This window comes from Argiope bruennichi, chromosome 3, assembly GCF_947563725.1.
Source record: "Argiope bruennichi chromosome 3, qqArgBrue1.1, whole genome shotgun sequence".
Taxonomy (NCBI): Eukaryota; Metazoa; Arthropoda; class Arachnida; order Araneae; family Araneidae; genus Argiope; species Argiope bruennichi.
The window spans coordinates 74,985,032-74,998,173 of NC_079153.1; the positions used below are offsets into that span (position 1 = coordinate 74,985,032).

The window sequence follows — 13,142 nt, forward strand, 5'->3', positions numbered from 1 at the left end:
AAGCTTTATCTCATCAATTTGACTCATTTGAGTCACATGATCTTCAATTTGGAGACAGACATTACTTCAACCACGAAGAAAAATAAAATCTGGTGTGAGAAATTTAAATCATTTAAAACACATGCATCTGTATAGGGTCGCTGCTCTATCGATGTTTCGCACAGATGTTTCATTCAAGAGAAAATAGCAGCTCGTACGTGCATGAAAATGTGAACGACTTTTTGGAAATATTCGGTTCAAATTTTTCTTGAAATTACAACAAAATTAGACTTTTACCTTTTATTTCTTCTTTGAATTCAATATTATATTCTATCATTTGAAATTTATTTATAAATTTTGTGAAAGGAAAAGAATAATTCAGTAATTTATAAATAACCAGAAAAATTCAAGAAATTATTAGCATTAAAGTTTATTAATTTAAATTTGACGAAGTGGAATTATATGAGCATCGAAAATGATAATCTGCTGGAAAGTATCTTAACTATTACAAATATTTATATATATATTTAAAAAAAATAAAAGCACATTGTTTTAAAATTTACTTTAACAATCTTTAATACTTTTAAAAAAATTGTGATTGGTCTTGATGATTATCTTGCTGGTAAAATAACTTTTTTTTCTTTTGGAATAGGTATACTAGAAAGTATAGGATTTTTATAACTAAGGTTCTTCTTTGAAATGGCTGTAAAAGAAAGACCTGAAAAATTAGTCAACGTTTGGTGACTTTAGAACAATTCAATGGAACTGGTGAATAACATAAGAGATTTGTTTAACTGAAATCCAGCAATTATGGATGTTGCCATTCCTATTTAGGAAAAATTGGTTCTTATCCGTCCACAAGATGATCCATGGCCAATATTCATTAACAATATTACATACAGCTAGCTTCATTACCCACACATGGCAAATTCTTGAGTTTTTTTCCCTTTTTCCGTTTTTCCAAAAAATAAAATCTTATGATCTCCTTTAAACTATCTTAACCAACGGCTTTCCTTTTATGGCCATTTTCATATTGAAACTTTAATTATAAAGACTCTCTCTATATAAATGTTTGTATACGGAGTATGATAATATAAATAAAAAAAGTACATTTGGATCTTTAGATTTGGCTATTCTTGATTATAGTTTTAAAATTTGTTCTTAATTATATGGCAGCGATAACGTAAACACACAAATAGTTTAAAGTATCACAAAACTTTTCAGTATCAATCCAATAATCAAATAGTGAAAATCTGATTGTAAATTATATTTTAATATATTTTTAAAAATTAATAAAATTAGACAGAAGTTGTACTGGAACTGATACTGGAAAAGTTTAGCTTTTGAATTTTAAAATAGTGTGAAATGATTTTGATACATTTAATATGTTTTGAAATTAATGAGGATAAACATTATTTTTTATTAATTTATAAATAGATGTTTGATTTAAATTTCAAAAAAAGTTTCCAAAAGGAACACCTACTATCCAAAAAGTGATTACGACAACTCAAAATCCAACGGTCTATCTTACAGAAACCGTTTTGAACGATTTCTTTTATCATGCACATTGCATCATGCAATTTAAAAATAGTATGTTAGCTGATAACTATTACTATGTTAAGTGCTTGTTTTCCTTTTCATATTAACCAACATTTTGTTTTATCTGTCATAGCAATCCTCAACTTATCTCGTGTAACTAAGATTGACAATATTAGTGTTAAAGGTCACTTTCTTACCAATGAGAGGAGCCACCGTCAAACAAAGTGGTCCCGCCAAGAAATGTGTACATGGAATCGCCACAGTTTGCTTGTCTTCGTCGATGAATTCAGCGACGATGAGGGGGAAGATGCAAATGAGACCTGCTTCGGACATGCCATATAGCGCTGCTAAGGTAACCAGCATGAGAAATCCTGTGGACCAGGCTATAATAGTGGTTGTTATACCCTGGAATAGAAAGCATATGGCGGCGAAATTACTTCTAGTCATGTATCCGTTATCAGTCACCCAACCCAATCCTAATCTACCAATAAGATCTCCTACGGATAAGGACATAAGAATGTACTTCTCATTTGACAACCCAACATTGATATCTCTTGCGAAATCCACAATAACTGTCATCACACAGACAAACATAAAGCAGTACAAAGCATTGGTGATAGCTATGAGTATGAAAATTGGGTCATAAATAATGTTAAAGGACTCCAGACCTCCAGAGTAGCTTTCAGCTACAGGCGTATAAGGTGTGGGGTAGGATTCCTTTTTCATATAATCTTCAACGATATTTGTCTGGTAACCATTTGTGACATAAAGTTCATTGAAGCTTTTGGAATATGGACGATCATACTCGAGGATAGGAAAAGGCACAACAGAACCGTCGGACAAAGTTCTTTGTTTAGTTACTATGTAAACATCGTGAGTGGTCTTTTCATCTGGTATGGGCAGATAGTCTTTGGCAAAGGTTGGATTCACTTCTGTTGGATTACTGATCTCGCTTTCGACAGCATTTTGATCTACTTTTCGTCTGCCTTTGGCATTTTCAATTATTTGTTCGAAATCCAGTGCATCTGGAGTACTCATTCGAACAGCGTAATTTGAAAAAATAGTTTCGGTGGACAACCTCTTCATTTTTTCATCGTATGTAAGTGGTGGAGCAGAGTTTGGGTGTTTTTGCATTGCTTCATTGCTCTTTGTGTTAAGAGCAGGAAGAGTGGCAGCGTCGTTTTCAACGGTGTAAAGTTTCACTTTCTTCCCAGATATAATGCATTGCTTTTCTGCATCGGTTCCCTGGAAATCAGGAATAGGTTTTGTTGGTTGTTTTAGCCAATCAGGTTTTCGTAAAAGGAGAGCCGCCGGCACGCAGTTAAGGACAAATCCAGCCAAGATGAGGAATGTCCCAGAAAGGCCGTAGAAATCCATCAGAATTTCTACGATAGGTGGTAGAATGAAGGATCCCAAACATGCACCAGAGAAGGATATTCCGGATGCTGTTGCCCTGTATTTATCAAAATATTGATTGATCTTCACAGGCAGTAAGATGTTTCCTAAACCAAAGCCAAGACCTAAAAAAAAAGCCCATCTTAAATGAAGAAAGTTAAGCATTAAAAATTCTAATAAATATCTTTATAATGAATGAATACATGAATGAATAAATCGAATATTTATTATATTATGAGAATAAACACATAAAACTGTAGTGGATTGCTTATTTTTGAAAAGTTCAATGCATGCACTACTTAAAATCTGTAACAATAATTTTTCAATAACAAGAATCTTCATAAATTCCATTTTTTTAGAAATAAGAGCTAGCTATATTACTTAGAAGTAACATGAAGCAGCCTGTGTTTAAATACTATTACCGCTTTTCACAATAAATCATTCATTTTCACTAAAGCAGCTTTCGTTCAACTATAAAGCGAATAAATCCAAGAAGAAACTATTATTTTAAAATAAAACACTTTATATTTGTTAGTAAAGTAGCAATATTATTAGTACGAAATTATATTTCTGACGTTTAAACTTTCTCGATTTTTCTAATTCTATTTTTAGGAAGGTTTAAATGAATCATATTTCGAATCAATCATCAGTATTTGTTTGTTATTGTCTAATATGAGCAAAAATATGTAATTTGAACTAATGTATTCAAATGATTTTTTCATTTCGGTTGTCATCAAGTTCTCAATTAAGAAGATTAATATGCATAGTTTGCTTCAAAAAATGGTTTTTGTATAAAAAAAATTTAAAATCCCTTTATTCTTCCAAAAGAAATTAAATATTCATACAAAACGTTATTATTGTTAGCTATTATTGGAAAAATTATATGTGCAGAATCAATTGATAAGAAACATTGCAGGCGTTTAAGACCTTTAAGTGGACATAGAACACGGTGGGACACGTACATAGAGAAAACACAACCACAAAAAAAAAAAAAAAAAAAAAAATGCAAGTCCTACATCGGACACATTCAAAGAGCGTATGCATCATGAGTTGCGCACTGCCATGCAAGATGGCAACGCTCATAAGAACAGTCCATAGAAGATACGAAGGGTAAATGGGATGATAGTGTAATTATCCCAACAATTACTACATTTCTTAATATGTCGTGTTTCTTAATATGTGAACAAAATGTTTATATCGAGGCAATTTTTAATAATGTTAAGAAGCATGCTTAGCTCAATTGTTTTAATTTTGCTTAAATTTAATATATTTTGCAAAAGTCTACTTACTACTTCTAAATATAATATGCCATAAGAATATATATATATATATATATCCTTTTCCTTTTGGCATATTTATATATGTAAAACTCTAGCGTAGAAATCGATCTTATTGTTTATCGTTGAACGACAACAGTCAAATGTAAACAAACCTGCATACGAACGTTTCAGAAACTTTATTGAATGTTTTTACAGTTGCATTTACTTCAAGCTCCTATTATCTAATTAATGGAGTTATAAATTATTATTATAAATTCTCTAGACAAGATTCACTATCAAACAGAACTCTATTCATTCAGGAGAAAAGATATGTTATAGAAATCAAGATTATAGGAATAAGCGTCAAAAAAAAATGTAATCGAGCATGAAAATATGCCTAGCCATTGCCAGATGAATAGTTCGTTATTTCTTGCGCAAATTGATATTTATATCTTCAAAACTCTTATTTCACAAATATAATTTTTGCCCTAAAATTCAAAAAATTATTTTTATTGATATTTTTTACAATTTATTTTTAAATATAATTTGGTAGAAAGTCTGTTTTTAATGCTGTGATGAAATTCAAACTCATTTATCAAAACACTCAATCGAATGCTTTTGTCCAATAACTAAAACATTGCTTTCCTTGGACTTCGAAATAGGATTTTCCCTTCACTTTTTTTTCGTATCATAAATTTGCACCCATAACAATTAATATTATATTGATCCATTTAATGTCTTGTCTTCAGTAAAGTCCTGTTTTAATCGAATCAAATAATAAGGAAAATTTAAATAGTTCCATGCCATATTAACCGTTTAACAGCTTTAAAAAAATCAATAATCTCGGGTGAGCAAACTGGTCGTCAAAGACGACAAGTAAGTACATAAATCGCTAACTTAGGTGGCACAGAAATCGCTACTTTTGCTATTAACGAAACATATACATCCCACTAACCTTTTAAAATTAATTTAAGCAGTTTTTAGTAAAAGTAGTTTCTTTGGGGTTATTTAATCCTCAATCCCCCATCTTCTGACTTAAAAATAATTTGAAAAAAAAAAAAATTCAGGAATTTTTTTTAAAAATTCAGAACTGGTTCTCCACATCTTCATAGAAAATGAAGAGTAAAAAATTTGTATTCAAGGGATTTAACCCTGTTACCGTCCTTTTCTATCCGTGAAAATTTCTGTTTTTTCTTTGTTTTTTGCTGTATTACAACGAACAAAAATAAAACCTCAAGCAAGTAAACATTTTCAAAGAGTTTTAAACGTTTAAAAGTTTTAAAATGTAGAAGAACACTTGAAGAGCGTTACGGCCGCTCTACAGAAGTTTTACTTGAATGCGTCAAACACGTTACGGACGACTAAGAGATTAAATACAAGCTGAATTCTTTTCATTATTCTGCAAAATTAAACACAAAAAGACCCATAATAAGTAAGAATAGCTGTTATATGTCATTACTTTTGCAAGACAAATAGTTTATTCCTTTCATGATGCAAAAAGCGAATCAGTGATAACTTAAGGCAACAAAGTTTAGCCCCTTTTATGTGAGGATTTGAGTTCTTCATAAAAAGCCGGATTTCCTTGATTGAGTAGGGCTGATAGTGCTTGCCTTATCATTTCCTTGCGGTTACTGTAAATAAAGTCAAACTGATTTTGAGAGCTTTTCAGGATATTGGAAGCTAACCGGCTTTGGTGACTAGCTGATTCAATGAAAATATTTGGTTATTTTTGATTTCAATCCAATCTCTTACTGAAAACTTAATGTTCAGCATTTACTCATAAAACTATTTTTAATCATGAACAGTCATTTAAGTCTGCTAATTTTAATAACCCTACACCTTCCATACCTGCTTTATTGCGCATATGAATGTTTCTAATGGAGTCGAGTTCCTTGACAGCTCATTTCTTCTAAGAAAATAAAGTATCAAGATAATATATTTCAAAGTACACGTTGTTTTTTATGATTTTTGATTCCTCGTTCAGGATTTTTAAATAATTAGCAGAACCTTTCTAGATGGAAGAAAATCGAATGATTAAATATTTCATGAAATAATAGAAGCAGTTTGAATTTTATTGTTTCAATTAAATCCCCTTTTAAAATTATAAAAAAAATCTCTTGAATTTTAAAATGGCGCAAAAACCAAATACTGATGGTAAAACATCAAAATTTTGTATAATTTTTAATTTCTTAAAACTTTAAAAAAAGTTTCGAGGTACACAATTCCATACTCCGTAATGTCTGTACCAAATTTGGAACATCTAGGCCAAGTGATCTGCCTTCCAGAACGCCAATGCGCACATAGACGTACGTTCTCCTTTATTATTAATAGAGATAAAACACGTAGTTCCCCTTTCTTTTGAATGATTTAAGAGTTTTCTTTTTTGGTGAGTTGTTGAAGTATTGCTTAAAATTGAGCTTCATAAGTGAGATAAACAAATGTATTTTGTTTAAATATCATCGATGAGTAAAATTGATTAGAAAACGCAATGAAAGAGGAAAAAAAAAATCCTTTCCTTCTAGATAAATAAAATTTACTTTTGGCTTCAATTTAACCGATGCGAATTTTTTAAAGTATTTTTTTTCATTTGTTTCTGGTTTACAAAGATAAAATTTTGTCCATTTGCTAGAAATCTGAAATTTTTATTTTTGTGTATTCTTGAGCCAAAATATCATTTTAATATTTTCAGAAGTTAATTATCAACTAATTAGATTTTGATTTTGCCCTACTAACTCGAACTTTTGAGAGTTAATTAATTTGTGAGAAACTGCTTTCAAAATTCTATATGTCATAATGTTTCAGTCATGTTATTTATAATAATACATTACAAATTAAAGAGTAAATGTTTGAAAATAATAAAAGTAAAAAGTAATGTAGTCGGCAAAACAGTACCATATAAATGAATATATGCTTTTAAAAAATATTTTTTATTTGATTTATTTTATGCAAGTAAAAGTCATGTCATCTCTAACAGAATTCTTTTTTAATAAACCTTTCATATCAGAATTCAATTTTCAACTTTTATTCCTTAAATAAAGTATTGCTACTAGAAAGAAAGAATCAATACATACAGACATTGCAGTAGCTCGTAAAATATGAAAAATTCGATTTTTCCCAATCCTTTTATATAATATTAGATTTCAGTAGCATTTCAACTCATAAAATTTCTCTTAACTTAGTTTAGAGTTAGAGCCTTTTTGTGATTTTTCAGCTGAATACTAAAATATAAAAACTTCCAATATAGAGAAAAAAGTAAGAAAAAAAAATTAAATGTTCTTTTGAGCGGAACTTCAGATAAGAATCAGTCTAGTTCTAGCGACGAAATTTTTTCAATCTATTTTTTCATGGAAGTCGTGTAAAAAATTATCTTATCTCGAGAAACCTTAAAAAAAATTATCCATCTTAAGGAATGAAGAAAAACAAAATTTTCTAATCCAAGTCAACGCCCTGTCCCGTATTTTCTTTTTCATGACACTTACTGACAGTATAACGAATTGATCCAGGCAGATAAACACATGTAAATCATTTAACTTTTTTTTTTTGTAACTTTCGTTGATATTATTATTGCTGCTTTTACTTATTTCAAGAAGCAAAATCAAATATAGAAAAAAATCATTTTTTAAATACAGATGCTTACAAAGTTTAATAAAGGTGCAGTCCTTTTAATTTTCTGAGATATGAAGTTTACATACGAAGGGAAAATATTGCAATCGTCAAAAAATTCGACCTCAAGATATTAACGAATCTCCTTTTTTTCCCCGGAAAAACACATTCTTGGAATTCATGAATCTATGAATTGAATCTATTGAATTTCATCTATCTATGAAACTAAAAGTCAAAACATAGCTGAAAAATTCATTAAGTTATAGTAATGAAATTCAAATTCAATATGGTGTCTCAATATAACATTCGTAGATTTCTATCAAAATTTAGATATAATACGATAGAGGTAGAGAGAATTCTCTCACAAAACGCACAAAGCTATATAAAGGAAATTTAATATATAGATTTATCTTCAAAAGTATTAAATATTGGATCAAACTAGTTAAAGGTGGGGACGAGTTATTCCCATCCCTTAAGTTATTGTTCTGCATTTGTTGATTTATAAATCAGTGTGTTGCTGAACGAGGTAACTAAAAAACGCAACAACACACAAACGCAAAAACGCAACGAGAAATGAAATTTGATATGCGGTCTTATTACCAAAATTTTAGATCTGGGTCAAAATTTGGATCCAATCGGTGGAAAGAAAGGCTTGCAAAATATATATTCGGGTTTCTTCATTATAAAACACGCTACACTGCATCACTAAATGACATTGAAAAAGGGACACTCATATAATAATCTATTGAGGGTTTGCATATCCCCTCCCTCCTCCAATTCTGTCCCACTCCAATGCTTTCAGGAGATAAATGATTAGAAACTTACCAAATATTGTTCCCCAGAGTACTGTGATAGTTCCTATGCTTTCGGCCAGAAAACAGGTGCCCACTCCAATGGCAGCCAGTAGACATCCGAATGTGGTCACTAACCTGACACCCAGCCTATCGCCGAGATACCCCACCAGCGGACCTGAAATCATGGAATTGTAATAACAGTATTAAATATGAGATTTTCTGTGAAGCATTTTGAATACTGTAAAATGATAACTAAAGGTGGATTCTTAGCATTTCAAAACTTTAAATTTAAAAGTAAATTTAATGAAAAAAAGATATATTTTATTCATTAACTTTTTTTTATCAAATAATTAGAATTGTGCATATTAAATTTATTATTACATTTGAATGTATATTTAGGAAAATTTACCTGCTGTGTTCCGTACAAAATTGGCGAACGTGTAGGGGAAGGAGGCCGATTCTCTGTTAACTCCGTACCTGGGTACAGACGCAACGAAGAGCACGCCAGACAACCTTGTCATGCCGTACATCATCATGTTGATGAAGCAGCATGCTGCGGCTATCACCCAGCTGCTTGGGCCGTCCGGTCCATTCATCCTTCGGCTGCTGGTGGGAAAAAGAATGGGTTGTTATTCATTAAAAAATTATCATAAATTTTTTCCTTCTCAATGACATATTGACATTCACGGGATGATTCGATTCGACTAGCGGACAATTCGGAATATGAAAACTTTCTCGAAACATTTTCAAGATGTATTATTTAAATAACGAAATAACAGAGCACACACAGTGTGCAAGACTTGCACAACTATATTTTATATCTTACTGCAATTGGTTGGCAGTATAGTAGTAGAGATAACTTGAAGAAACTGCGGTATAAAAAGACTGCAAAAAAGAACTGAGAACCTTCTAGGTAAACAGATGAGAATGAAAATTGATGAGAGAAATGCAATAAAATGGGAAACAGTGGGCTTCTATGTATCTATAAATAGCTTCCGAAACGAGATACTGAGAATATATGCAGTGACATAGCAATTGGAGACACAAGGATATAGATGACATATCCCTTATATCCAGTGCGCTTATGGCACTGTTTGAAAGAGAAATATCATGAGAGGTGAAAAAATAGAAGCCCACTGACATTCACGGGTACACAAAAATAGGGCACACTTCTATCTACACTTTTGTACACACAATCTATTTATGCGCTACTTAAACAATATATATTCGTTTGTATTTTTGAAAAAATTTTTTTGGGAACTTCTATTAAAAATGGAAATTTCGATTAGCCTAAAAAGATCAAAACTTCTGCAGCCGAGTTCAGGAGATACATATTATTATCATTGCATAAAAATAAATCTCGTAAAAAGATATTGATATTTATTTATTGAGGGCTTTCAGAACCTAAAATTGAAACTCCCTTAACGATCTATGTTCAATTGATCAATGAGAACAACTAATATTGTCTTTGGGCATGTGATTTTCATTAACTGATTATTATTTTCAAAATCATCTTTTCAATCAATTTTCATCTTCCTTTCAAAAACTACCTCTTGCTAAAGGTTAACATTGAGTTTTTTGGTGAAAAATAATCTGTAAGATAATCTCCACATTGTTTAATGTATCAGCTTGTGTTTCACGTCACACTTAATATAAAGTTTTGCAGAGTATCCAAGAATAAAACAAACAAACAGCAAAAAAGATGAAATCTACTCTTATGATTGTAAAATGGGACAAATGAAAATAATGACCGTGCGTATAAGAAAACAAAAGGGAACGAATTTTCATGTAAATCTCGGCGAATTTTTTCTCGTATAAATTTTGAATATGCGTTTGACTTATACGATAAAGCTTTTGAATGTAACGTGTGTTCTAGAATAAATGACTCCAACTTGTCTTGCTTATATTATGATGGCTTAATTTAGAATCTCCGTTTGGCAACTCTGTCAGGTTCCAATGATGGCTATCTATAGAGAAGATCGATGAGGGATTCTCACTTCTTTCCCTCTCACTGGCAATTCTTGAGTTTTCAGGATTTTTCAAGTTGACTTCTCCTAATAAAACAGTATTCAGTATTTTCGGTAGCCAAGGAACATGCACTTGTATATGATAGTATGTATGACCTGTAAGGTCAACATGAATTAGTGGTATAATATTTTTATTTAAATTATTTGCTTCTGTTTGCAAATAAATACTTTAGTTCTCATCCCGCAGTGTCTTCTGAGATAACACAGCACCTTATCAGTTACATACATACAATCAAAAATGCCACTCCAGCTGTATTCAGTAGAAGTCGAACGTTTTAACTGCATTTTCTGTTTAGATCTGATTAATTGAAATATAACTGTGTTATTCATTTTGAACTGGAGGACAAGAACACAATACGATACAACACATCTAGTGTGACTTTCTTGAGATGTTACAGCATAAAAATGTTTCAGAAATATATTTTTACATGCGAACTTTCTTAGTAATCTTAATAAAATCATTGATGAGAGAAAATAAAAGATCTTTAGAATATAGTAAAAGGGACTTACAATGAAAAATATACTACAAATCACACATATTTGCCATAGAGGCTATCGATTAAATTTCGAAAAGTAGATCGGACGACTAAACATCTTTATTTACGGGGTTGTTGTAGTTTCTTGCTAATTTTATGCTACATCTGTTGCTGCTGATACAGATATCAACACAGCAAATGCAGCCATATGAAGCTAAAGAATATTCCAATCAATGATATATAGTCCATCATATATGATTAAGATATAAATGAATATTCACTTTTTGAATATGTATGGCTGTAGCTGTAAGTTTAATGACAAATTTTTTCATGTAAAATAGTTATTTGGCAACAATGCTTTGACTTATTTAGTAGGTATGAACATTCTCGACATGAAAATAAATTTATCTTTCTGAATAAATTTGTGAAAGAGAATTCTTTTTCGTTTAAGAATAATATTTGTTAAGAGAAATTATTGTCCTTCTAGTAACAATTAATGTAGTTCAAACTTTTCTATGTACAATGTTTCCCAATTATATCTATTTTATTTAGAATTACACGAAACATGTATGAAAAAAGTTGTTGGAATGAATTTACCTTTCCTGAGTACATTCTTTGAAAAAGAGAAATCAACATTGGTGTAATAGATTTGAGGATTATTAGAAAATTTTCGGTGAAAATCCTATTACTCGGAAGAATTCGAAGATCAAACAGAGCAGCAATTAAAAACAACACAATTTTTAAACTTTTTCTATTTGCAATCCTTTTTAGAATGTACAAAAATTCTTCGCAAAGACAAAAACAAAAATGATTGTAAAAATTCTTCCACATTTGTAAGAAAAAAAAATTGATAGTGTCTGTTACGGATTTACTCTTCCTACGGGGTTCTTTTTGATTTGTTGATCGATGAAATAAAATACAGTCCTTTAATAACGGACGGCGACTTTTATTGACACGAAGACACTAACACAAAGACGGCAAATATATACAGACGAAACGTACACAGGTCAGCACACTTCAACAAACAGTAGCTCACAAATCGAAATCGGTAGTAATAACAGCCACAGCACACAAAGCGGCCAGACAGAATTCACCAGGAGAGAGAATCTTCGTAGCTTCACTCTACGGTCTCTCCAAACTTCTGCAAATCTCCACTGACTCCTCGCCAACACACTACTACATGACTGGATAATACTCACAGGACTTGATGCTGCTTCCATAGTAAACATCAGGAATAGGCACGCAGCTCAATTCAGCAACCGACGTTGCTTCGTTTCCCCTCGACGACTCGATACACGACTCCAACTGTCTACGATTCATTGCAGCTTGAGATTGCCGGTCTTTAATAGTTCCCAGGAGGCGGGCCGAGAAGGTTCGGGACCAATCAGACGTATCTTGGTTCCTATTGGATTGATCACTAAAATTCTCGAAGTTTCCAGTAATATATATTTGTCGCCAAAGTCATCGCCAAGTTTTGAGATCACTAATGCGGCACCCGATCAGCAGCCAACAGAGATGATCGTCAAACGGTCTTTCCAGTGATTGCACTAACCGTGTTGGGAAGCAGCAACTTTACAGGTTTGTAACATGTCTTTGTCGTAGAATCTGAATGAATCTGCCTTTTGAAAATTTTCGCGATCCCTAAATTTTTCCGTGTGACTCAATTTATACAAATTCAATCGTAAAAGCCCTTTTTTTAAAAATTCAACTAAAAATACTACATTTATTTAGAAAGTTGAGTCATTTTATAGATATTTTCTGTGAATTTTTACATTCTACATAACATGTTTCAAGAAAAAATTTACTTCTTAAAGCTTTTTCTTTTTTCAACGTGCATTCACCGTAATGAATGAATTCAGGGGTAAGAATTTTGTTGACTTTAATATGAAAAAGTTATTTTCAAAATAATAAGGCAAGCTCTTGCAAGTAAAAAAAAGGTTTCTTTTTCTTTTTTCTGCTAAAAATGATTCAACATCTTTTACGTTAAAAATAGAGAATATCGTAAGTTTCTAAGATGAATAAACAGAATGAAAATTCAGAAAATGTGTAAAGAAAATTCAGAAATGTAAA

The 13,142-nt window shown here is 31.3% G+C and overlaps 1 protein-coding gene across 5 annotated transcripts in view; it reads right to left on the reverse strand.

Moving 5' to 3' along the window:
• LOC129963981 (uncharacterized) overlaps positions 1-13,142 on the reverse strand; it is a 78,457-nt gene that overhangs the window by 2,462 nt on the left and 62,853 nt on the right. For 3 of the 5 annotated variants that reach the window (XM_056078619.1, XM_056078620.1, XM_056078623.1), the window contains exons 2-4: positions 8,979-9,175; positions 8,601-8,744; positions 1,716-3,038 (exon numbers count right to left, since the gene is read on the reverse strand). In XM_056078619.1, coding sequence (XP_055934594.1) covers positions 1,716-3,038; positions 8,601-8,744; positions 8,979-9,165 — 1,654 coding nt within the window. In that variant the 5' untranslated portion in view covers positions 9,166-9,175. The remainder of the gene's footprint in view (positions 1-1,715; positions 3,039-8,600; positions 8,745-8,978; positions 9,176-13,142) is intronic. The other 2 variants (XM_056078621.1, XM_056078622.1) reach the window with 1 other exon arrangement.